The 27,108-nt window shown below is 51.0% G+C and overlaps 1 protein-coding gene across 1 annotated transcript in view; it reads left to right on the forward strand.

Annotated features, from left to right (window-relative positions):
- Iqca1 (IQ motif containing with AAA domain 1) overlaps positions 1–27,108 on the forward strand; it is a 125,262-nt gene that overhangs the window by 34,576 nt on the left and 63,578 nt on the right. Inside the window, exons 8-9 of the mRNA XM_034637405.2 lie at positions 16,767–16,851; positions 23,110–23,229. Of these exons, the coding sequence (XP_034493296.2) occupies positions 16,767–16,851; positions 23,110–23,229 (205 nt within the window). The remainder of the gene's footprint in view (positions 1–16,766; positions 16,852–23,109; positions 23,230–27,108) is intronic.

Genomic DNA, 27,108 nt, shown 5'->3' on the forward strand with positions numbered 1-27,108 from the left:
TTGGTGGCTTAAGATAGTAGAGATGTCTTTTCTCACTGTCCTGGAAGTCCCGAGTCTGAGACCCAGGTGCTGGCGGGCTGCCACCTCTGGAACCTCAAGTGGAGAACCCCTTCCTGGCCCCCGGTGGCCAACGGCATTCACTGGCCCCTGTGTCCACCCCACTCAGTCTGCCTCTGTGGCCCCCTCGCCCGCTCCTCCTCTGTGTGTGTCTGATCTGCCTCCACCTCTCCCCTGAAGGACCCTCATGATGTTATTGAGAGCACACCCCTGTGATTCAGGACCACCTCCTGACCCCTCGTTTAATCGCATCTGCAAAGACCCAGTTTCCTTGTAAGTACCCCTCACAGGTTCCAGAAGGTAGACCTCAGCATCTTGGGGACCAACTGTTCAGCCACCATGACCTTCAGCACCTATGAGATGGACACAGCCGTCCTCCATTCACGGATAGCGTTTGGTTAGTCGGTCCAATGCTGCACAATTTCTGCAGTGGGGAAATGTCCTAGATACTGCCCAGTAAGTAGCCAGTAGCCCCGTGAGGCTCCTGAGCACCTGAAAGATGGCCCGTGTGACTGTGAATTTTTAATGACAGATGGTCCCCACCCTCGAAGTTCTGGCTTTGGATTTTTCAACTTTACAATGGTACAATATGCTTTCGATAGCAACCAAGGTGGAATTTTGAACACTGAACTTTTCCCAGGTGAGAAACATGCTCCAGATCCTCTCTGGCTGTGCTGGGCCGAGGCACCCAGGCAGCCCCATGAGCACAGGGAAGATGACCCAGCTCCCGTGTGCTGAGCAGGCTGTTCTGTGGGTTAGGTGAGCTATAACTGCGTCTCCACGTAGGGTGTTTCCCATAGGGTGGGCTTATGGGACCAAACCCATTGTAAGTTGAGGGGTGTCTGTGTATGTAATTAATTTGAGTTGAGACAGCCCCAGGACCCTAGTGGCTGCTATATTGAACCACATCGTTGTGGGGACGTTTGTCTTCAGACAGCCCCTTGCTTGTACTGGGCATCTCTCTTGAGATCAGCTATGAACATCTAAGTTTCAGGATTCGTTAATAAGCTTCAATTTATAGGGCCATAAAGGGGTCTCGGCCATGACCTTATCCAACCACTCAGGGTTGGAAGGGAGAACTTGGAGGCCCAGGTGGGCTGTGTGGCCTCGGTCAGCCTGGGAAACCATGGGCTATGGTCAGTGAAGCTACAGTGGCTCCTCTCGTCCCCTCACAGATCAGAGTCACCTGGGCACATCATTCCTAGAAACTCTAGAAGATGCTGGGCCCTGCCGTCTGCAGATGGGAACCCCAGATTGTCCTGTTGTGACTGTTGCCATTCCTGTGTCACCTATGTGACGTTGCTCACTTTGTCGAAGAGGTGCTGAGTTCCAGGGCCTCCTTCCAGCACAGAGAGACGTAAACTGCTGAGCCTCAGTCCACCTTTTGGTCAGCAGTGAAGGTTCAGGGGATGGCTCTGGGCCTTGGGGCCTCGGGAGTTTCTTGGGCTCCATCAGGTGGCCGGGCTGGGGACGGAGCCACAGCTTCTGCCCTTAAACTTATGTGATGCTGTGTCCTGTGTCTCTACAACAAGCAAATACATCAAAAATAGCACACATGCACGTGCACACACACACACACACATTCACAAGCAAATGCACACACACAGGGCATAGAGGTCCCAGGGCTCTGCCTGTGTTCAAATCCCACTTAACCCCTCACAGGCTGGGTGACCTTGAGCCAGTTTCTCCCCCTTTCTCTGCCTCCTTCCTTATACTCAAGTGGAAGGCGGTGGTATTAATACTGCTTACGGCATAGAAAGGATAAAGTAGGTTAATAAAGATCCAGACATTACTATTAACAATACAGATAAACAACAGAGAGTTTAATGAACATGGAGCTGCAGACAGTGTGTGCCGCGTGCTCCACCCTCAGTAATTACTGTGGACTCACAGGGAGGCTGTGCACCCAGACCCACAGCTTACAGTTTGGAATGCTGCCACCTCCTCAGCCCCTGGTGCTCCGTCCAGGGTCTGGGCCCCTGCATGCCCAATCCCTGGGTCACAGTGCCGCCTCGCCAACCGCAGAGGCAGGATGGTGGTGGGTGGGAGAAGGACTGTCCTCTAGAGGGGGCGGGGCAGGCTTGAAGCCGGCAGGGGGGTAATCTCAGGCCCACACACAGAACCGCAGAACCACCTGCTGGAATGTGCGCAGGTCCCCAGGGCAGGGAGCGACTTCTCTCAGGAGCAGCAAGCTGCATTCTTTGTGGAGGAGGGCTTGCAGGGTCTCCTTGATCTGTTTCTAAAGCTGAGGTGCAATTTAAGTGCAGCCAAGCCCCCTCTCCATGTGCCCCTGGGCAAGCTAAGCTTTGTCCTTTGGGGCCCTGGGCCCTGGGAGGCCTGAGGCTCCTGTCCCCTCCTCCGTCACCTCAAGCCCAGCAGGCCCTAGAACCAAGCTGCACAGGAAGCGACAGCCTGCTCCCATCCTGGGGCTTCGGACCCTGAGGGGCAATCTGCCGAGGGCCTGGCGTCTCTGGTGCAGGCAGAGCTTCAGGGCTTCCATTGGCCTGAAAGAGTCTCCCTGTTCCTTTCTCCTCTCTCCCAATGCCACCTGCTGGGCCCTCAGGGGCCTGGGCCACAGCGTCTCCACCACCAGCTTGCCTTGAGCAGTGGTCCTTCCTTTCCAAGGTACCAGAGTATCTCCTGGCTGCCCCAGCAGGGGGTCTGCAGGGAGCTCCACTGGCTCAGGGGCAGCGGAAACCTCGCGGCGCCCTCGCAGGGTTTGTAGTTCCCAGGAGATGGGGTCCATACCCAGGCCTCCATCCCTCGTGCAGGTGTCATCTCCTGAGGGTGTCAGCAGCAGGACCTTTGTCCTGAGCGTCTGACTCGGTGCCAAGGAATGATCAGTGTTCCTGCTGTTTCGTAGAAAAAGATGGTGCCTCATGGTCCCTTAGGTGCCACTGGGAACCCCCGTCTTTCCTAACTCCTGGCTCCTCCTTTCCCCCAGCTTCCTAGCCTCTCCATGCGGAGCAGGGCATGTTCCGTGCAGTCAAGAAGAAAAGGAAGGGGTGGCGGGGAGGGAGAATCAATCGTGGGCTTGAGGAAGCCCGTGCGTGGCTCACCGTTATCTCAGACGTCACTGTGGACTTAGAGAAGTCAGGGCGTCCTGCCTGAAAGCCCGGAGTGACCACCAGATTTAGAACTGAGACCTGGGTGAGTACGGGCTTTTGAAACAGGAGCATCATGTAAAACCAGAATGGCTTCTCAGGGAAAGCCCAGAACCATCCTGAGGACTTCCAGGGACCTCAAAACAGAAGCCTCCCGAGTGTGTGCGCGGGTGTCTCGTGGGCAGTGGGACTGCAGCAGCGTCTGTTCTCTCCCTTGGTCCTCCAGGCAGGGAGCATGAGTTACTTTCGGGGTGAAAAGGGAGGTTTTTGAAAGGGGACAGTCGTGCACAGAGGTGAGCGCAGGGCTCATAATTGTGAATTCCTGTGAGATTATGTTCTCAGAGGCAGCTGTGGCCAGTAGACAGGTGAGCGCGTGTGCAGGTTGCTCACAGGAGAAGCAAGTAACTTCTTCCTGCCGTTGCTTTGGCAGAAAATATATGGGTGGAGCGGGGGACATCAGAAGAGGTGGGTGAGCGCTCAAGGTCCGGGCATTAGTCTCTGAGGTCTTGGGGACAGGTGCACAGCCCGCGTGAAATCGCATGTTTTGATGTCAGGTCGTCACAGTAAATCACATTAAGAACACCCAGCAGCTAGAGGTTCTCATGGCCGAGCCAGGCGCCAGGTCTTGATGAAAGACAGACGCTCAGGCTCCTCTGCAAGTGCGGAGAACAGATTCCCTCTCTTTGGCACGTAGATGGTTCCAGGCTAAAGCGCTGGGCCCTGCTGACCCAATACAGGGCCTCTGTCTGCCCCACAGTCTGCAAATGCTAAACAGCTCTGGGAGCTACTGATGTTGCAGAACCTTGAGTGGCCACAGGTGACGTCCCTGCTACCCTCCTCGTGCCTCCTGCCTGGGGAGTCCTGCTGAAGAGTGGCCCAGCATTGCCAAAAAGTGAAAACGGCACCATGCTGGGAAGGTGGAGGGCCACCGCATCTCTGCTGCTGTCACCAAAACAGCAGGGTGACTTTGGAGCCATTGCCTTTGTGGCATTGACATGGCTGCCACCAACGACACCACACCACTGTCCTTTGGAGACAGAGCCTTCCAGTTTGCTTGAGCAGGCTGTTTCTGTGTTCCATGGAACAATGTCACTGTGGAAGTGTCATTTTGGATGGAAAGACCAAGACTTCGTGTTGCATGGACACAGTAAAGATCCCCTTGAACTTGATCAAATGCAGGCAGAGGTCGTCGAGGTTAAGTGCTGGGCCCTCACGCTGCCCTTTTCTGTAGCTCACTCTTGTTGCTGCTTATAAAGATCCCAGTCTTCAACAGCAGCGGGGGCACAGTGAGTTCCACACGTCTCTCACTGGCACTTTCCCGTCCCCATTTTCCCTGAGCTTTCTGGATCCGTGGCCTGGGAAGGAGAAGGGTGTGAGGCTCCCAATGAGGAGGGTGGAGGAAGGCGGCCCCGAAGAGGCCTGGATGACGGGCGGACGGTATCTTTGATCAGGAACTGCTTTCCATTCCTTCCTGAAGCATCTGCACTTGCCTGGGGATTAACTTTTATATAAATATTTGAGATAAAAAGGTGAAAATAAGGCACATACATCATTTTCCCAAAGCCAAAATAGGCAATCATGTGTTCAGTAATACATTAATTCTTTTAATAAAATTTTTAAACGGGAGGCTGGGCAGGGAGGTTCCTGTTGCATTGAAGCATGAGCAGAATCCAAGATAATAATTTCAAATCAAGAAGGAAGCTTTAGCCAGGCACAGTGGCACACACTTGTGATCCCAACTACTTGCGAGGCTGAGGCAGAAGGATCGCAAGTTTGAGGCCAGCCTCAGGAATTTATCAAGATCCTGTCTCAAAGCAAAAATTTTAAAAAAGGGCTAGGGATGTGGCTCAGTGGTAAAGCATCCCCTGGGTTCAATCCCTAGTACCAAAAAAAAAAAAAAAAAGAACTTTCATCTTGAGTGATCACTGCTAATAACATCTCACTAATAAGTAAAAGCACCATTGAATAAATCAGATTCCGTGGTGTGTGCTCAGACTGCCTTGCTGTGCTCCTGTACCATCACCTCTCCTTTGAGAACTGGGGTGTCCCTCGTTTTTCCAAGAAGGACCGTGTAATTAAGCCCATGTGCAGTCAATTGCCTTTATTGAGTGTCAGTGAATTTATGGGCAGCAAGTGGCACCTCGGGAGGCTCCTATGTGGTGGTTTAGAAGGAAGAGAAATATAGGAGTCTGCTGACATTAATGGAGGTGGCCGTCTGACCGGGGGGACCAGCCAGAAGCCCCTCCATCATATATTCTTCGTACCTGATGAAACACAGATAAATCTCTGCCTGTGAGTCGGCAGTGGTGAGACCCGAGGAAGCTCCGTGTCAGACCTCAGGAGGGAGATCCATCAACCAGCAGCCCTGCTTCCTAAATCACTGCCCACTCACGGCTGGCCATTTTCACATTTGTGCAAAAACTTTACTGAATGCTCCCATTGCTAACTGAAAAATAAAAGTGATGTTTTCCCTCTCCAGTGTCCAGTGTCCTCCGATAAAGGACAGAAAGGCTGCTCACCAAGCTGAAGCTGTCTTTATTTTAAAAGTGACATTAGTCACTGAACAAATTCTGTAAGAAATTAGCATTGTCCCCCATTAGTATTTGTCACAACCAAATCAAGGGACTCCTAGAGTTCCAAGGAGGTGTCTATCAGGCAGACAGCACTTTATTTTTAAGAGCTCAGTGGATAAGCCTAGCTCAGTGGCACCGGCTTGCAGGGGGCAGGCTTGCAGGGGCCCAGCTGTCCAGGGGCCCGGCTGTCCAGGGGCCCGGCTGTCCAGGGACCTGGCTGTCCAGGGGCCAGGCTGTCCAGGGGCCCGCCCTCAGTTGGCTCTCCTCACACAGCTACTTAACAGCAGCTGCCCACATCTCTTCTTTTCCAGTAAAACACTATTTTCACTGCACATCTGTCTCCCAGCTGCCCCTCTCTCTGTACAAAGCCTCATTAATGGCACCTACATAGACAGCGAGCTTCAGTGGTTGTCCATGGATGCCCAGCTCTGCCGAGAACCCCGTGGAAAGTGGGTGGGGAGGCTGATCCTGCGGGTTCTGGAGACGCCCTTCCTGGCTCAGGTCTCAGTCTGCCTGGGTGAGATCTGTCAAGCCTCAGTTTCCTCATCTGAAAAACATCAATGACAATAATTTTATCTGCCTCGTAGGTTCATTGGTAGGATTAAATGACGTACGTTTTTCCCCACATTTTTTATTTGTGCATTATAGTTGTACCTAATCTAGAATTCATTTTTATGTGCTGGTACATGCCACAATATAATTTGACCAGTGTCGGTCCCCAGATTTTCCCCTCTCCATCCCCTCCCACCCCCCACCCCCCGGTCTCTTCCCTCTGTTCCACTGATCTCCCTTTGGTTTGCATGAGATCTTCTCACCTTTTTCTTTTTCCTCTCTCTCGCTTCCACATAGACCCCTGATCTTCTAAGTCTGGCTTATTTCACTTAACTCAGTGCTCTCAAGTTCCATCCATTTTCCTGCAAATGCCATAATTTCATTTTTTATTTGAATAAAACTCCACTGTGTATATACACCATTCGTCCATTGATGGACACCTAGACTGGTTCCATAATTTGGCTGTTGTGAATTGTGCTGCTAACAACTTGGGTGTGCATGTGTCGCTGTAATATGCTGACTAATTCTTTAGGATTCATACCAAGGAGGGGTACAGCTGGGTTACATGGTGGTTCCATGCCTAGTCTTTTAGGAATGTCCATACTGATTTCCATAGTGGTTGTACTAATTCACAGTCCCAGCAAGAGTATAAAATTTTCCCTTTTTCTCCATGTCCTCTCCAGCATTATTTGTATTCTTGATGACTGTCATTTTGACTGGTGTGAGATGAAATCTCAGGGTAGTTTGGGTTTTCATTTCCTTAAATGCTAGTGATGATGAGCATTTTTTCATGTATTTATTGGCCTTCTGTATCCCTTCTTTTGAGAAGTGACTATTTAATTCATTTGCCCATTTATTAATTGGGTTATTTGTGGGGGGTTCATGTTATATTTTTGAGTACTTTATGCATTCTAGATATTAATCATCTGTCAGAAGAGTAACTACAAAGATTTTCTCTCATTCTATAGGTTCTCTTTTACATCCTTAATTATTTCCTTTGCTGTGCAAAAACCTGATTTGATGTCACCCCATTTATTAACTGTTGGCATGATTCCTGAGCTTTCAGGGTCCTCCTGGGTTTTCCAAGTTATTGGAGAATAAGTTTTCAAAATAGGCCCTAAGGATCTTCCAGATTCCTGTGATGTCTGTAGTGATTTCTCCTTTTTCTTCTGTAATTATATTAATTTGGCTATTTGTTTTATCTCCCTTTTCCTTTTGGTTAGTTGGGCTAAGGGCTTATCAATCTTGTTTAACCTTTCAAAGAGCCAACTCTTTGTTTCATAATCGTTTGTATCTTTTTTTTTTTTATTCTCAAGTTCATCAATTTTATCTCTGATCTCAGTTGTTTCTTTCCTCTTACTGGTTTTGGGATTGGTTTTATCTTCTTTTTTAGGGACCTTGTGATATAACATTAGGTTATTTATTTGGGCTCTTTCTGATTTTCTTATGTAGACACTCATAGCTATAAATGTGCCTGTTAAAACTACGTTCATGTGTCCCAGAGGCTCTGGTATGTTATATCACTATTTTCACTTGAGTCTAAATTGTAGAATTTTTCCTCTGATTTCTTCTATCACTCTCTGATACAAAAATGAATATATCATTTAAAGATTAAATTTATGTTGAATATATCATTTTTGTAGGGTATATAGTTTCTGATGAGATGCATGGAATTGTGTCTAAAAAAATTTTTTTGTATTTGCTAAAGGTTGTTTTGTGGGCTAAAATATGGTTGGTTTTGAAGAACGTTCCTTGAGCTGCTAAGAAGAAAATATATTCAGCTGTTGTTGGATTAAATATTCTATAGAAGTCTGTTAAGTCCATTTGATTTATATTGTGAAATAAGTTGTCGATAATGGTCGAGTATGTTGCAAAAGCGGGATTTTTCTGTAAATTGTTCAAAGAAGTCTACTAACCAAGCTATCCAAAATAAAATTGTTCTTCAGAGGCCCCAAGGTCGTCTGGTGTAAGCGCTGTCAGTTTCCAGGAGAGGACAGCAGCGATGTGGACACGCCTGCCCTTGGCGGCTGAGGACATGGTTCTTCCTGGGTGGAAAGGACTGGGACTCAGGTTAGCAGGAGCCGACCTTGTCCAGCGAGCCTCCTGTCTTCGAGGCTGACTCTCGTCCTTTCACACGACTGGCTGAGTGCCGTGTCCTGGAAGACAGGAGAAAGACCCTCAGATGCAAAACACTGTCCAGGAGGAACTAGGGTCCTTCCCCAGCTCCTCCACTCCCTCCTCTTCTTACCCGAGGCTAGGCCTGGCCTCTAACTCCTAGGTCCCCAGCTTCCTCTCTCCCTTGGTGATCTGGCCCAGGCACGTGGCTTTAAATCCCATCCGTATTTGATTGACTCAGATGTGACTCTCCACCCAGAGCATTCTCTCTCCTTAACCCAGCTGTCACCGGAGGTCCCCTCCCAGGTATAGAGTGGATGTCTTAGCACATACAGGACTGAACTGTGGTCTCCCTGCCCGCCACCAGCATGCCCCCCACAGCATTTCCCAGCCCAGCAGGCCATGGTCCGTTTATACAGCCCGTTGGGCCCAAAGACTTCCCTGACTCCCCCTCCCAGCCAACACCCTTCGGCTCTGCCCTCACAGTGTGCCGAGACCCCTCCTCCACCATCTCACTGACCAGCCTGGCTGGACCGCACAGCCTCTAACTGGCCTCCCTGCCCCTCTCCTCGCTCCCTGAAACCTGATTTTACTATTTACCTATTTTTGCCTGACAACATTGCACAAACTTACTTTCTTTAAACAGCAAGCTGGTTCTCTTCCGGGGTCAGTGGGTCAGGGGTCTGGCTCCTGTAGTTAGGGTCTCCTCTGCTTTCAAGCTGTCTTGCTTGTTGGCAGCACTGAGCTCCTTGGGGGTGTCAGACCAAGGCCTCAGTCCCTCTGGGTGTCAGCTGCAGTCACACCCTGCTCCCACCCAGGTGGGCCTCTCAATGTGGCAGCTTGCCCCTTCGAAGCCAGCAAGCGAGAGCCTGGGAACAGGATGAAGGCTGCAGGCTTAGGGCACATCATTGTTGAAGGACGTCTGTCATGTGTTCTGAGGGTCAGCAGCAGTCCACACCCACACTCAAAGGGAAGGAAGGACAGGGCAGTGTGATCCCCAGAGGCAAGGGTGCAGGGGTGGCCAAGGAGCCACTTGTCCTGTAAAGCCCAAAGTGGGTTGTGGCAATCCTAAAGACCCCAGGACAGCATGGCTGGGATCACTTTGCCGTGGCCCTGGGACCCTGGCCACCTAGACACTGCCTTCCTAGAGAATCAGGCAGGCACTCACCTGGCCTCTTCCTCAGGAACCCTTGTGGGCGTACAAGAGGCGCCTCTGGGGTTTCCAGCCCCAGAACTGTCCCCTCACCCCCGACCCCTGTCGTTCATCATCAAGGACATGGGGAGGAGAGACTCTGTGCTCAGGTTGCTGAGTCCTTCTTCTAAGTCATGATTTTTTTTCCTACAATCATTTCCAACTTGTTGGTGCTTTTATTGTTTTCTGTGATTCAGTTGTCACTTCAGAAAGCACCATTAAATGTCCAAGTGGTGCAAAATGAGACCCCAGGTGTCCATCCCCACAGACTAAGAGAAATAGTGGGAAGATGGGACACCGTCTGATGCTTCACCAAGCACCGGGTTCCCGATCCTTGTGCAGGAAGGCATTGGATCAAATGAAATGCCTGCTTCTTATCTTAAAATTCAAAACAAGGAGAAAAGGTAATGGACTGTGATAAACTGTGATTTTAGCATAATCAAACGAAAGCTCAACAGAGAGGGATTTTTATCCTTGTGTTCACAGCTTTTGCCCGGGGCCTAGACTGGCATCTGGCAGAGGAGCACACTCAGCAAGCATGCCCCGAATGAAAAGCGAGTCTCTAACACGGGACCACTGCGCTGGGTGGAGCAGCTTCCCAGGAAGGGAGAGGACACAGGCTGGCGCTGGCCTGCTAGCGGGTTCGTGCCGCAGCCGGAGCCAGGGAGTAGTGAGATGCCAAGGAAATGGCAGGAAGGAATACTTAATGAAAGAGGTAAATGTCATTTTAAATGGGTGACGGGCTGGATGTAAGGGAGATAGAAGAGCTCTGTGCACGTCCCAGAGTCTGTGAAGGAAGAGGAAGAAACAGCCTTGGGAACCGCTGGGGGCCACACGCTGCTCCTGCCAAGGGGAACGAGGAGGAGTCGGTGCCAGGGAGTTCACGGAGATAACGTGGTCCCCGTTAAATCCCAACAGGATCCTTTATTGACATTGAAGACATAATATTAAAGTCATTAGGATTAGAATAAGGACAATAAGGAAGAACAAACAGGCCTGTATTTAAGTGTCTTACAAAGAAAAACAAGGTGAACACACCAGCTCTTATGGGAGCGCAGATCAGCTGAGCAGCCTGGAGGGCCCGGGCTGGCCAGGCAGAGGGAAGGAGGTGATGGGTGATGGGCGGACAAGTGGGAGAAGACAAGGGGAGAAAACACGCAGAGGCAGGAACGGGCTCGCCGGATTGTTGAAGCCAACGAGGAGCAGAAGGCAGAGCACGTAATTCCCCTACAGAGGTCCGTTTTCTAACTGTGGAAACAGAGACACCTTAGAAGAAAGGTGGACGGATTCCACTGTAAAAATGATGAGTTCTGTTTAATAATCCAGCTGCAAATCTCAATGGCATAAGAGGAAACCTACCAAATACCAAACTGACTTTATCATAAATCATTTTTCTTTATTTTTTATTTAATCGCAAACACAATCCCTACTGGCAACAAGAAGGAGAGCAATCCTGACACGGGTTAAAGAGATCGCAGTGTCCCCCAGTCCTGCCCCTGAGCCCCTGCAGGCAGGAACCACACACCTGCGCTTCTCCGGCAGAGGTGGTGACCCCACATCTCCGTAGCCTGTCCTTCCCTTGAGCATTATGTCACCGTTTCAGGAACTGACCAGGGTTTTCCAGCGCCTCAGAGGAGTGGGCTGGGGGAGGGTCTGTCAAACTGCAGCGCATCTGAATTCTCCCATTTACAGTAGTGGATAAAAGCTTCTGGAAGTGCCTGTTGCACAGAGCATCTGATTTCTAAAAACCGCTCGCTGCTGTAGGCAGAGGTGCCTGTGAGCTTTGAACGGACGTGGGAGGAATTGAACGGAATGGTCGTGTGCTGTGTGGCAGGTCCAGGCAGCCCAGGCTGGCCACAGCACCACTGCCCCGTCCAGGGTGCAGGCTGTCTCTGCCCCAGGGCGTCTGGGCCCTGCCTCCCAGTGCGATGCTGGAGGTGGTGTCAGGAACATTCCCGGAGTCACTCAGATGCCCATCCCCCTCTGGCAATGAGGGCTGGGCAGGTCTGGCGGCTGGGCTTCCTGCTGGAGCCAGGCGGGATGCAGGGGTGGGGGGTCCTGGAGGCCAGGGCAGGCTCGGGACAAACACTCCTCTGTGAGACCAAAGCCGGGAGTGAAGGCCAGGCCAGGGGCTGTGGACTTGGACTGGGTGGAGCAGGAGGATGGAGCGAGAAGATCTGGGCTGGCGCCGGAGCTGCTGCTTGGCACTCCCGAGGCCACGGGAGGCTCACTCGAGGGAAGCGTCAGAGCCCGGGGTTGGAGGCCATTGTCCTGGACCGTGTGGAGATGGTGCCACCCAAGACCTTGGGCCCCTGGAAGGAGCACAGGAGACGGCCATCCACGGGGCTCTGCACCCTCACTCCGGCCTCTCTGAGGCCTTCTCACTTTCTCTTTTTCTTTCCTTCCTTCCCTTTTTTTTGGATTATTCTAGGGTAGACCAGACCTAGTGACAGGAAGGTGTCATTTATTTTCGAAAATTTTAAACAATCTCTAAAGTTTGATAAACAAAACAAGTGGAATTAATGAACAACTCAAAGTATTCTGTCTTCTGGAAATGAAAACTTGATTTAATACAAATTAAATGTTGTTCCCAAAACCCAAATGTTTGCTTTAAAAAAAAAAAAAAGGTCATCCCTGTAGAACTCGCCAGCCTCTGCTGTAGTGAGGTGTGGTGAGGGATAGTCCCCAGCGGCTGCTGAATCGCAGTCCTGACAAGCTCTCCTGGGTCCTGGGCTCCTGTTCCCTGTGGCTCTCACTCCTCCTCTCCCTTCCTGCTCATGTGTAGGCAGGGGAGGTGAGCAGACTGTACACAGCAGCCCTGCAGGTTCTATTCCCTGCCTCACTTGTTCCATGGGGGGGACTCAGATGCCCAGCTGAAGAGCCCGCTTTGACCTTGCTTGTTGACCTTGCCTGTTGCAGCATTTTGAGAGCAAATGGAAGCCGGGCAGAGAGGTCCGAAGTGGGATGCATTCTGGAACGCATTCTAGCACACGCTGTGAATCAGCAAAATGATGACAGTTTGAAGATGATCAAGTGGCTTTGAATCACAATTGAGAGAAACCTGTAATTTAAATAATCACCATGCACAAAGGCAGCCTATTTGACACTTAATAACTGTGCAGAGAATTCTGCCCTAAAATCTGTTTTAAGTAGAAAAGTTTCCTGCATCTAATTAAAGTGCTTTCCATTCTGTGAAGAGAAATTGAGATCATCATCCCAAAATAACTCCACCCCCCACCTCTTCTCCACCCAGAGCTACGTACGCACCCCAGCAGGTCCGTGGTGGTGAGATGAGAGGGCAGGCGTTTTGTGTGGCCGAACGATTCATTTCATACAGGACACTTAGGGCGGACCTCTCTGCTAGTGTGACCCTGGAGGACACCCTTAAACCCGGTGCCAGAGTCGGCCACTTGGTGTGTGTTTTTCATCAGGGGCTGAGGCTCTGAGCAGGGCACCAGAGGAGGAATGAGGAGGCGGCAGAGCAGCTGGGACAGCCACAGAGGGAGGCAGGTGGCGGGGGACGCAGGGATGGGGGAGCATCAGACGGCAGGTCTAAGTGTCTTTGTGTCCAAACCAGGACACATCTAAGAAAGAAAGGGGGCAGGAGGGGATGTCCCATGTCACACAGGTGACTCAGGATGGCCACACTGCAGGCATGCGAGGAAGGCAGACCCAGCCGTGTTTGCAGACAGAACGCAGGTGTGGAAGAAGAGAGGGGCCGAGGGGGACGCCACGTTCCCTCCCTGGAGAGACGGTTTCCATTTCCTGAACTGGGAAAAGGTGAGAGCAGGAGGAGGAGGGCTGGTGAGAACAAGAGTTGAGTTTGGGGCCTTGGGGTCCCTGGGCTGCCAGGCCTGGCCGGGCAGTAGGGCTTGAGCCTGCAGTCAGTGGGCCGGTGAGGCAGGGGCCAGACGGCCGTGAGCCTGGGCATGGAGAGAGGGAGGACCCTAAGACCAAGCCCCTTCCAGGTTCCAGGTGGGGAGACAAGGAGGACCCAGCAGGAGAGCCACGCAGGAGGCCAGCAGCCCCCTTTAATAATAATAAGGTGATGGGGAGCTCAGATGCTGCTGACAGGTCCCCAACATGTGAGCACTCTCCATGTGAGGCAGAGAAGGGACTCCGGAGGCAGGCAGGATGTCAGAGGGGCAGCCAGAGGCCAGGGGATGCTGCGCATGAAACCAGGATGGAGAACCTTCTGGAGAGAGCACTCTGCCCACCCGCAGCATGACCATGTTGCTGAGCTGGCACTGCTGGAACCCAGGCCTGCGGTGGGCGCTGCACCATGGGAGTCTGTTGTCTGTTGTCCCAAACTCAAGTGGCAGCAGAGGCTCCTGAGGGTCAGAGGCAGGGCCTTGCCAGCCCCTCTCCTTGGCTTTGCACGTGACCAGCTCCTCCCTGGGCCTCCCCACCTGCTCCTCCCTCCTTCTGTGCCATCTCTCCAAGTTTCCCCTCCTGACACCGACACCAGTCACATTGGGATAGGACCCAAACTACTCCTGTGTGACCAGACCTTAACTGAGGACCTCTGCCCAACCTTCTTTCCAAACGAGGTCACATCCCAAGGTGCTGGGGGCTCAACACATGGATCTTGGGTTCGGGAGCACGATTCGTCACCATAGCTTGTGAGAACTCTGGTAATGGGGTGTGAACGTGGGCAGCTCTGGGAGGCTGCGGGGAAGAGCGCAGAGATGAGTGAGCCCCACAGTGAGGGCTGGGAGGTGAGCAACTGTGAGGAGGAGAGACTGTCGTTAAGGACAGCAGAGGGGGAGAGAGGGCCAGGAGGTGCAAGGGTGGCCTGAGAAGGCCAGAGTCCGGGCCACCAAAGCCTGGGGACACCAAGCCTGAGGGATGAATGGTCTCTGGAAGGTGGCAGCCCCTCCACTCCTTCCTGGGACACAGCCAGGCAGACAGCAGCTGAGCCTGGGGTGTGCACGGTGGCCGTGGCCTTCCCGGGACGGAGAGCAATTCCAGTTGCCATTTGCAGTCCCTGTTGTTTGAATAAGAGTGATGCTCAGCCCCTCAGTCCTAAGCTCAGCAGAGGGTCTTCCTGGCCCTGGGCCTGCAGGTTCCCAGCTCCCTGGGGGTGAGGTGTCCATATGTGTCCAAGCGTCCATGCAAAAGCGCAGCCTCCACCATCCCCTGCACCAGTGGTCCTGGGATGGGGGCCGGCAGAGATGGGGAGGAAGTGCCCATTAGGGGCAGAGGGGCTCAGAGGGGCCAGAGTCCACAAAACACAGATGCTTCAGTTTCCACTTTTAATCAAAAACGCCGCCATCCTGACAGCATGTGACTTAGAGCCCGCGGCTCCCCCTGGGGAGGCCCAGGTGGGCTGAAGTCAAGTTCATCAGGTCCCCGCTGCTTGTGTCGGAAACACCCCAGGGGCCTGATGGCGGGCAGTGTGTCCCCTGCAGCTCTGACGCCTCCTGTGGGAGCAGGGCCCAAAGCCGGACACTCCACGTCTCACCAGCGCCTTGCCCTGATCGGCAGCAGTGGGGACCATGGGAGCTGGGGTCTGAGGAGGCTTGCTGGGTGGGTGGGGACAGCCCTGGGAGCCGCACACCCAGCTGAAAACAACCCCCAGCCTGGGAATGGGATCAGAAATGCCAAGTAGAACCTCAGGCCCACTTTCTCTTACAAGTGACCAGGTCACAGGGGGCTGAGGAGAGATTCCCAATCAGTGTGCCCAGAGCACCCCTGCAGGTGGAGGTGTCCTAGAGGGACAGACAGGTGGAGTAAGCACAAGCCCAGGGCAGTGCTCACACCTGCATCCCCAGGAGCAAACAGATGGGGGCACAGAACTGCCAGAGGGCACTGTCATTTTCTAAATGCAAAATTTTAAATATGTCTTTAGATTTGTGCCTAAGGCAACTGTTCTTATTATTCAAGGAAAAGAATATTCAGGCTCAGCTTATAAATAGTTACGTTAACTAACATGAGTGGGAATGACCCATTCTGTTCATTTATCTAGTAAAAATAAATACTTAATATTATTTTGCAAAAGGCCCTGTGAAACTGTGACATTAAATCTTAGTGACAGTTGGTGTGTTTCGTAAGAGTCCCACATTCTAGATAGCTATGGAAATCTGTTTTATTTTTGATGTCACTAAGCTTGTGTGGGTCCTCGCAACACTCGAGCTTTAAACAGCAAGAGCCCAGCCATGCGGTGACCTGTGGGGTGCAGGTGGCTGGGGAGGCTGGGGAGCCATGGCGAGCATTGTGATGTGTGTCCTCCCGTCACGTGTCTGAGCCAGGCCATCCAAGAGTGTCACGGGGCCGAGATGACGTCACAGGGACCTCCCCAACAGCATGGGCGCTCCCCGTTCCCCTGGCTTGCCACCGTGGGTCAGTGGGTCATTAGCAGTGATGAGCCCCGTGACTCAGTGGCCCTTCCCTTTCCAAATGACAAAGACCCGAGGTTAAGAAGCACACCTGGGTGCAGGGCCTGTTCCACCTGCAGGAAGACCGGTCCACATGTTCGAGGGAGGCGTGGGTTCTCGGTGGGCTCTCGGGTCCAGGCCAGAACCTGCGGGAGGCCAGTGCTGTCCTGGTGCCCTGCAGGTCTCCACCAGGCTGTTAAGGGCCTCTGCCTTTTCCCTTCGACATCTGTGAGGATAGATTTCCCTCCCGTGCTTCAACCAGAACAGCAGATTGGAATGCAGAGGAATGGGCATTTCAGCGTCTGCTTTCTAAGTGTAGAGATTACGTGATCTCAGAAAAAAATGACATACAACCCGCCGAGCCTGGGCCTCGGGCTTCCTGAAGGCCAGAGCGGGCGCTGTGCTCCAGACACGGGCAAAGGTGTGGTCTGCACGCTGCACCCTTCCGCGGGCTCTGGCTCCTGTGTTTATCCTGAACAGCCAACAGGAAGGCACCATTTGTGCTCATGTTTTCATTCCACTTCCAGCACACACTCCTCCACATTCAGAAAGGAAAAAGGAGGAAGAGGACAAGCGCAGTCTCTTGTAAGGAGAGATGTTTGTCCCGCTGGACGGGATCCTGTCACTGCATGTCACCTCTGCTCCTCAGAGGCATGCTGTCCAGCCCTCCATCCCAGGGAGCCCCACCCTTGATAGCCACCACCCGCTTCCGTGAACACAAGCAAATCGGCGAATGGGGCGTCCACAGAGGGGACCTCACTGACTTCTGTTTCAATTTTCCTCCTTCTCTGCACAGGAATCTGACTGGCTCTTTTCCTGAGTACCCCAGTGTAGAAGACGGAGGTTCTGCTATGATTTTTTCCCACAAGACCCCAGAACAGGTACAAGTTTGCCTGAGAAATAAAAGTGTGACTCTACCACGATCCCGTTCTTTAGATTTCAAGGTTAATGGGTTCCTGGTGTCATCAGGTCCTGTTATGTTCCTGCTAATATCACCGTGGCGTGCTCTAGGGTGCACATCAACGCATATTCCTGCAGAGTCGTTTCCAAACGAATCCACCCTTTTCCTGTCTGGTTGGGAGGAGGTATGATGACCTTTCCGTGCTGAAGTCTGAGCAGCCTGACTCAGGTGCCCTCCGTGTCCCTGCCTGCCTCTCAGGCCAGGTCCTTCCCCTCCTTCCTGTCCCCAGACCTCGCTGCCAGCCGTCCACCCACCCGTCCCCCTCGAGTCTCAGCCACTGACCTCTCAGAGCCTTGGCTCATGGCCAGCTCTCCCCCAGCTCTGAGGGCCTTCCATTAGGACTCTCAGTTAACCCCGAAACTAATGTAGAAATCACACTGAGAGGTCAGACAGAGGTTCAGAAGATACTGACAGAACCTCACTGAGGAAGACGGAAAGGCTTGGGCAGTAGGCCTCCGTCGTGAAGTGTGAATAAGTGTGAATACACATCAGCTGCCCATCATTTCTACGCAGCTGATGCGTTTTCAATCAAAATCAAAGTGGTTTTATATTGACATGCTTATTCACACGTGTATCTGGAAAATGCATGAAACATCCACCCAATTTTTTAAGGAACTCTGAGGAAGGGGAATCGCTTTGTAGATATAGATCAAAGAATTTTTAAGGAATCCACCCCCACAGTATCGGGGAAAGAACTGATCGAGGGCAACTAGGAGAATAACAGGTGACATTCCTTGAGCAGGCTCCGTGTCCCTGAGTCGGACACACACTGGAGCTCAGGAACCCAGGACGGACTTTCCCAGGAGCCGGGGAGGGAAGGACTCACAACACACGACTTGGGGTCAGTGGCTCCCCATTTGGCAAGATCACGTAGATCCTGACCTCCCTTAATACACAAAATAAATTTCAGATGCATTAGATATTTGCATGTAAAATACTAGATCACATATTAACAGAAAAATGTCGGGATATTTAACAGTCAGGGGGTAAGGAATGATGTTAGAAGCAGGTCACTGTAGGAGGAAATCAGCCAGAATACAGATTGTTGTCTACAAGGGCAGAACCCAAAATTGTGAATGCACTTCCAGTCATATCACTAAGGGAAGTACTTGTGATACCTGTGATGGTGACATCAGTTACATTTAGAGTTACTGGAAAATAAGAAGGAAAATCTGAACATCCAGTAGAAAAGAAGCCAAGGAATATCCATGGAATTTTTTTTCAAAAGAAAATTTTTTAGATTCACTCGTAAAGAAATTTAAATTTAAAATAATTTTGCTGTATCTCTTTACCTGTACAATTGGTAAACATTCAAATCAAGGTAATAAGAAGTCAACATGTTGTCCCACTCCTTGGTATTTCTCCAAAAGAACTAAAATCAGTATACTATAGCGATACCGTCACGTCAGTTTTTATAGCAGCACAAATTCACATCAGCCAGATTACGGAACCAGCCCAGATGCCTGTCAGTAGATGAATGGATTAAGAAAATGTGGTGTGTATACACAATGGAGTTTCACTCAGCCACAAAGAAGAATGAAATTATGGCATTTGCCAGTAAATGGATGGCACTGGAGAACGTCATGCTAAATGCAATGAGCCAGACTCATAAAGACAAGGTCCAATGGCTGCTCTCACAGCAGAAGCTAGAGTAAAATGAGGGAAACCAGATATCATAAAGATATAAGGAAGATCAGTGGAGTAGAAGAGGAAGATTGAGAGGGAGTGGGAGGGAAAGGGGAGGAAACGCAGAATGAACTTAACATAGTCACGATATGTGTGTGAGCATACCGCAGGGAGCTCCACCTTTATGTGATGTAAAATGCACCCATCAGAAATAAATACATAGATAAACGAGTGAGGAAGATCAGCAGAGTAGAGGAGGGATGAGGGCAGGGACTGGAATGGAGTCCATCAAATTCCATGTATGCGTGACTTGGCCAAACGAGTCCAACCACTGTGCATAACTCTAGGGCTCTAATTAAAAAAAAAAAAATTACAGTGAAAACAGAAGAAGTCAGTGTGCACGGGGGACAAAGTCACTGTCCTATGCTACTGATGGACACGTGAATTGGTGGGGTACTTTTTAAGGGACAAGTACCAAGTGGACATCAAAAACTTCTTATGTGGCTACCCTTTGACTCATAAATGCTATTTGAGGAATTTATACTAAAGAAAATAATAAGACAAATTGCTACAGATCAGAAGTCAACAAATTTTTTTTTTTTCCCATTAAGGGTCAGATATCAAATATTTTAGGCCGTGGAACAAACATTCTCTGCCATGGCCTCTTGGCAGCCAAAGACAATCAGCGAATGAACAGGCATGGCCATGCGCCAGTGAAACTGCATTTCAAAAGTGGGCAGCAGGCCAGGTCTGGCCCATGCGCCCTCATTTGCTGGCCCCTGCCGTGGAGATGGCAGGAGCTGCTGTCTGCCTGGACCTCGGCACTGGCCCAGGAGACCCGCCTCGCCGTCTTGAATAGGGAATTGAACGGCTTGAAGCAGAGCCGTGCAGTTAGAACCAGGCTGCAGGTCAGGCCTTGGGACCTCACCGCCCACCCTGCAGCCAGCCTGTCCCTGGGTGCCCTGCCTGGGCCTCGGGTCAGACACACAGGCTTCTCTTCAGGCTGCAGAGCCCCCCTCCACTTCCCCAGAAGTCGCGGCTGTCGGCCCCCCGTTCCCCTCCTGCCTTCTCCCCGCACTCTGCAGCACCTGGCCTCAAGGCCTTACCACTCCCCGGCCGGTCAGCCGCCCCGTCCTGAGGGACTGCTGTCTCAACCTGGCCGAGGTGCCCTCCTCCGTGTGTGCAGGTCCTGGCCCTGCGGCTGAATCTTCAGGCACCAGTTGTTCTGAGCCCGTGGCAAGCAGGCTGCGTGCTAGCCTGGGAAGGTAGTGAGTGTGGACGCAGGATGTGGTGGCCTCCAGTCCATCCGAGTGAACCCGGCTTGTCTTTACACGTTTCGGTAGAGCAGAGGGCGCGAGCATTAGCTCTCATGGCAGACGGAGGGAGAGTGGGAGGGGCAGGCGACGAGTCCCATCTCCTGCATGCCAGCACACTTTGGGCCCACGGCGCAGGTCGCGGCTCCCCTCTGCCTGCCTCTGCTCCTCTGGAACGTGGTGCTGGCAATACCTCCTCCTGTGCGGGGGCAAAACTTAGGTGCAGTTTGTGTGTGACGCAGCTAGAACACAGCGCGTCACATCACAGTCTTTCAGAAAGTCCCAACAGCTGCTGCTGATGGCAGAGTGGCGCTGGCCTGGCACATGCTGTCGAGGAATGAAGAGACGGCAGGCCACGCACGGTCGCCGTGACAGCACACAGTGGCCACGTTTGCCTTTCTAAAACATGAAAGCAAAACAAATGCTTTTTATGAAATGAGGTTAACGGTAACTCAAAACCCTCCAAAGGACTTGTATCTAGAGCATCCAGAGTGCTCTGAGACCCCAAACACGCGGCAAAGGCCCCAATCCAAAAATGGGCAAAAAGCTTGAACAGACAATGCAAAAAGAAGATTTGTGAAGAGCAAATCAGCATGTGGAAGATGCTCAACATCACTGGTCCTTAGGGTGGTGACCGGGAGACCACAGTGGACAGTGTCTCCCACTCACCTAGGATGAAAATAATGAAAAAGACAAGCCCCCAAAACTGGGGACCGGAGGAAAAGAAGCCCTCAGCGTGGCTGCTGGGACCGCTTTGGGAAACAGTTCGACAGCTTCCTGGAAGTTCAACATGAGCTGACCACACGGCCCAGAAGTTCCGCTCTTAGGACCCCTTTCCAAGAGAAATGAAAACAAACGTCCACATAAAAAAATGTGCATGAATATTCATAGCAGCGTAAGTCACGATAGCCAAGAATTTGAAGCAGCCTCGATGAATGGATGAATGGGTAAATGGATGGGAGACATGGGGCATTAGCCACACAGTGGAATATTATTTGGTAATAAAAAGGAACGCACAGCTGGTATCCACGACAGCGTAGGTGAGCCTTACTTACGAGCATTGTTGAGGGAAAGAAGCCAGAAACAGCTGACACTGAACCGTCTGCGTCTGTCATGCAGAACGTCCAGAGAAAGCAGGTCCCTGGAGACAGAAGGCAGGCTGGGGCTTGCTGGGAAGGAGGGAGGGCGAAGGCAACGACAGTGGACATGAGGGATCTTCCTGGGTGACGGAAATGTCCTAAAAGTGACACCACCTGACTAATTTGCTGAATTGTACACTTAGAATACGTGACTGTAGAATATGTAAAATATGCCACAGTAAAGTCACACTTAAAAATAGAAATGGGCAGTGGGCCACATTTGCAGAGCTGTAGGAGTTCTTTATGGATTAGAAAAATGATTTATTGGGCTGGGGCTGTAGCTCAGTTGGTAGAGAGCTTGCCTCACATGCACAAGGCCCTGGGTTCAAGCCCCAGCACCACAAAATAATAATAATAATAATGATGATGATGATTTCTTGTCTGCGATGCTCATTGTGAGTATTTGCATGTGTACACATGCACACACACACCTCACAATGGTAGTGAAAGTGCACATTTAATTCTGGAAGATTTTGCCATAGTTAAGGAGCATGAAAAAATAAATTCAATACTGACCTCTCAAAAAAAAAAAATCTGAAACAACTACAAGGCATATCCTTTTCCACCGAGGAGGTTGACAGATACCAGGCACTGTGATAGCAAGGACACAGAGAAGCAGCCCCTTCCTTCATCGTGGTGAAAGGATAAATTTGTCCAACTCAGGACAGTGTCACAGAGGTACATACTCTTGATCCAGCATTTCACTTTTAAGAATTTATTCTGCAGATACACTTGCACCTGAAAAATGATGTCTGCATGTACTTATTCATGGCAACAAGACTGTTTTCTGTCTGCATTATGAAATTCATAGGCAGGATTCATGCTTGAGGTGCAAGGATGTCTCAACATATGCAAATCAGTCACATTAGCAGAAGGAGGGATAAAAATCATGTAATTATCTTACTAAATACATAAAGAGCATTTGACGAAATTCCACATTCTTTCATGATAAAACTCAACAAATTAGGTATGGTATAAACTTATCTTAATACAACAAAGACCTTAATATGAAAAGCCCACAGCTTAACATCATTACCAGTGGCAAAAACTGGATGCTCTTCCTCCAAGATCAGGAACAAGACAGGGGTGCCCATTTTTGCACCTTCTATTCAAAATAGTACCAGATAGATAAATTAGGAAAAAAATAAGAAATAAAAAACATACAAACAGGAAAAGAAGGAGGGAAATTGTCTCAGTGAACAACATCATCTTTTATGGAAAACACTGTAGATCCCCCCCAAATCCTGTGATAACTAACAAGTAAATCATAAAATTTCAGGATACCACCCCCGGCGTGTCCCACAGTAAAGAGTTCAGCCTTGTGAGGTCTCGGAGCTGTGCCTGGCACACCATTGGTGCTTTGTGTGGGGGTGTTGGCTTCATTCTGGAGCTGAGGAAGCACCTCAGAGAGGCCACACAGCTTGGCTCAGTCAGGACCTGCAGGGAGCAGAGCCCGAGGGCCAAGCAAGGGCGTCCTGCCCTGGTCACCTTGGTGTCCCCAGCACTCACAGCTCCCAGTGGCAAAGAGTGATGCTCCCTGAACGCATGTCCCACTCCCTGAGTTGCACGATCCTTCCCAGACCTGTCCTCCTCCTCCCATAGTGTCAGTCCAGGTGTGATGGGATGGAGGTACCGTTGAAAGAGAATTTTACATTTTATAGGAAATATAAATTATGTCTTGGGTGAAGAAAGAAAACTCAGAGAACTCATGGAAAGGGGAAGTTATTACGAGAACTCCTGTCACCATCGGGGTCCAGGCTGGAAGTGGCATCCTCAACTTGCAGGTCGAGGTGGGGCGTGCCCAGCTGCTGCTGGACGTTGAGGAGGCCCAGATGTCTGGAGTTTGAGGGACCCCTGGAGCAGGGGCAGCTCTGAGCTAGGGGGACCTGGACTCACAAGGGTCCAGCTCTGCATAGTCCCCTCTGGGCTCCTCTGCTGCCTCCTGCAGACAAGTCAGCTCTACTAGATGGTGGCCTTGCCACCCCAGGGCTCATCCCAGCCCAGAGCAGGCAGAGAAGGGTCCCGACAGCAGGGCACTCCAGACAGGAGCGACCTCGCCCACTGCTGCCTGAGCGCGGTGATTGTTGGGTTGTTTTCCAGGTGATTGAAGATATCGTTGCAGGCCAAGAAGAGGAAGAAAAGAACAAGAAGAAGAAGAAGGGAAAGAAGGCCAAAAAGGAGGAGAAGAAGAAGGTGGTGAAGGAGAAGCCCAAGGTAAAGGTGAGCCGTTCAGAGACGGTTCCTTTTTCCCAGCGCCCCTTTTGAACTCTCCTGAGACGGCTCTCGTTTCCTGGGGAAACCATTCCAACCGCCAGGTTCCCACTTTGTTTTTTGTTGATGGACATCAGTGGCCATCTTTTCCACAACTTAAACTCTCAGGGTAAGTGACAGGCTTGCGGCTCGGAAGTTGCAGAGCTTTGAATTTTCATTCCTCAAAACAAATTACCCCCTAATCTCTCCTCAAAGGTGGGGTGGAGAGAAGGAAAACACGCTTTACAAACCAAGTCACCTCCCGAAAATCAGAATAACCGTGTCTAATTTAGCCCACGTACATTCGTTGAAATTTGTCACTCACGGTGACTGTCCAGAGGAGGCCAGAGTCCACTCAGTGTCACTGGGCCTGCCTGGTGGGGTGGAGAGGAGGGTGAGCCCCGCCAGGTGCTGCTACCTTGCTGTGGTTGTTGGAGGGGCTTCATCTTCGCGCACGTGGGAGGGGGCGTCCCCAGGGCTGTCGCGTGCTCTGGGTGTGAACTCCATTGTGGGAAGTGGAGCTCACACCTCAAGATGGCACCGTCCTCCGTGTAAGAGTTTACTGTACAGCCAGTGCTGCCTCGCAGCTGACCAGAAGTGTCCTCTGCTTCACCTCCAAGAGTGGGCCCCCAAAGCTACGGTCCCACTGTGACTCAGCCAACCAGAACATTGGATCCCTGAGGGTCGTGACCCCGGTGACCCTGTTTAGAGGCAGAGACCAGCTGTGGCTCAGGCAGCGAGGAGCATGCTCCTGGTGTTCCAGGACACGGCCACAGCCAACCCTCAGACTCGGGGACTTCCCTGTGGGAGAAGCAACAAGGCGGACAGACAGACTGTGCCTGGGAACACTGGGGCCAGGTTACAGTGGGAGAAAGGGCTGGGCCAAGGGACACGTGAGCAAGAGCCAGAGTGAGAAGGTAGACATAACCCGTCAATGCCCCCATCTGCACACACACAGGGGAGACCGTGGGGACAAGGACCAGCACATCGCCAGAAGCCCCTGGCACGACTGGCGCTGGCCAGCTGGAGGTGACTGTCCTTCCCCTTGCCGCGCCCCTCTGATGAGCAGCAGGTCCTTCATCGGCCTCGTTGGTACTTGCGGCTTTCTTTAGCCATGTCCCATTATTGTCCCACTGCATAAGCAAAAGAAGAGACACCCCCGTTGTTGCTCATTTGGGGCCTAACCCAAGCCACTGGTAGCAGATGCCCTTGATGCCCTCTCAGAACCAAGGCAGTGGATTCCCGGGTCCCTGGGGCCAGCGCCAACAGCACACAGCACCATTGCCCCCCACATTTCACAATGAATCAGCTCTGGTCTTAGGGAGCCCCTCCTGTGAGTTACACCCCTGCTGGGGCAGCCAGCATCCAAGGACCATCAGGCGACAGCACCAAAACCCAGCCCAGCATGTGCCACCAGGACAGATGGGAAGGGTTCTCCTGCCCCCCGAGATTAGCCGATGGCTCTCTGGCAACTGCGTCAGAGTTCGCCTTCACCTGTCTCTTATGAGTGATGCTCCCATTAGACCTGGGCCTGGGCCGCCACCTGAGTGTTTCAGGAAGCTCGGCCCAAGAGAGCTCCCAGTGCCCCACTGGCCTGCCTGGACCAGAGTTCTCACTTGCTTTAGGGGGGAAGGACAACTCTTGGGCACAGTTAACCTTTAGAACCTCTTCTCACTCTGCAAGATTATTTTGAAGCACCTACAAATAAGGAGAATTGGAAGAATTTCAATTTTATTGTAAGCATCTTTTCCTCTAAATATGCATGAGGGACTTTACACTTGCAAATTAAAAAATTCACTGTTAGTGAAGCTTGCTCCATAAAAATCCGAATTTATCAGCCATGCAATCTGGTCATTGGTGGGTGAAGGGATTTTATTAACTATCCATTAAAGACTCAATTAATGATGAACAGTTTGGGACAAAAGCAAAGTTTAAGAGCATCAGCATTTATGAAGTACTTACAAATGAAAGGGAAAATGCTTCAGAATTGCTTTTAAATTAATGTCTTCATGGAAAGTACAGATCTACAAAGGGATGCCGTGATTAGTAAAAGAAGAAATGGTGATCTCTAATGAAAATAATGCATTTAAATTATGTTACCAAACTTTTTTGGAGATCAAATTATCCTTTTGGTGGACTCTTTAAAATTATTCTATGATCACTTGTGGAGTTTCTAGAACCATTCCTGAGACCAGCTATTCCAATTCTTGTGTGGGGGTTTGTATTTTGATGTGTAGAAAAATACATCTGTGAGTCTTCATGATCGGACAGCAAGACAGGGGAGAGACCACAGGAGTTCTGGTGACCTTGCATAGATCCTGGGTTACCTGCCCCTGCCCCTCACACAGCAGCCAGGCTGTGGGATTGTTCTTGAGGGGATCTTATGATTTATGACTTATTGATCACCAGGCAGAAAATGTGAGAAGACCTCATATTAAAAGATGAGATAGGATTAGCTCTTCAACCAACTTCTTTTAATCAAAAAAAAGTATCTTTCTAGAATATCACCCAGGTAGAAGGTTAAAATTTCCACAAGTCCATGAGATAGTTACAAATAAGCATGATATGGGGCCTGGGAGAGTATTATAGGTGTAAAAAGAGCCATAGGAACCACTGGGTGTCTCAGTTGAGTTTCACAATGATTCAGTGTCTGAATTTCCGGCTTACTGTGGGGCTGGAGGAGTAAGGAAAGAGGAGTGTCATGTGGGAACCTCTGCAATGGCACACAGAACGTTTTAAAATAAGTGATCTGTGACTCATCATCTTGCAGTCCTTTGATCATTGCATCAAAAAGTTCACAAAGCAATGCAATGTTTAAAATCTGAAAGTTTTCTGCTCCTTTTCTGGATCTGGACACTCTCCAGACTGAGATGGGGGAGGAGAAAACACAAGTACTCCATCAGACGTCTTCGTCTGCAGCTTGGCGCTCATTGGAGCTCATATTCCCTCAGGAGCTTCAGAACTTAGTTTTCCATCAGGCAAGAAAAGGAATCTTCACCTAAGCCTCACACCTTGTCCACGTATCAGCTCAAACCGTGTCATGGCGTTAAACATAAAGCCATGAGGACTGAGATGAACACACAGGAACCAACCTTCAAGGACCTGGGCTACGCAGCGGGATTTTAGTATCAACACCAAAAGTAGCATCCATAGGAGGACAGTTTGACAGATTGTGATGCGCCAGTTATGGGTGATGAGTCCTGCTTCCCACACGTTGAAGTCTGGACATTAGAGAAGCACGCCGAGGCAGGCATATAAAACAGGGTTTATTTAAAAAGGGGTGACATAGGGTTCTCCCAGGAGGGAGAAGGGGGCCAGAGCTGGTATCCTGGTGTCCCCAGAGGCGAGGTGTTCTGCCCTTTTTATACGTCCTAGGATGCTTTGTTCTCCTGCCTTTTCTTCTTATCTTTCTCCTTCCTGCATAAGTGACTAGGCCCAGGACTAGGCCTGGAGTGCTTGGTGGGACAGTGGGACAGTGGGACAGTGGGATGGTGTGATGGCCCAAAGGTGGGACACAGGTGGGCTGAAGGGGGAAGGGCAGGATGGGGCAGCCCAGGACACATTAAAACTTTCTGGCTCCCTGTAGGCAGGGGCAGTTCCTGGGACAGGTCACCTTGGCAACAGGCTGGAGCAGGGCAGGTTCTTGGTCAGGGAGGAGGAAGGGCTCTGAAGGAACTCACATTTCAGTCCCTCAGGGGACAGTCTGCAACTTCCCGGGATTCACTCAAATTTGGCCTCCTTGATCCACCTGACTGGATCTACCTGTCTACACTGCCTGCCTGTTTAATTCTGGCTTCAGTTGGACCTCACCAAATTCAAAACCTTTTGCCCTGTGAATGGCCCAGTGCA

The sequence above is a fragment of the Marmota flaviventris genome, chromosome 11 (genome assembly GCF_047511675.1).
Source record: "Marmota flaviventris isolate mMarFla1 chromosome 11, mMarFla1.hap1, whole genome shotgun sequence".
Classification (NCBI taxonomy): Eukaryota; Metazoa; Chordata; class Mammalia; order Rodentia; family Sciuridae; genus Marmota; species Marmota flaviventris.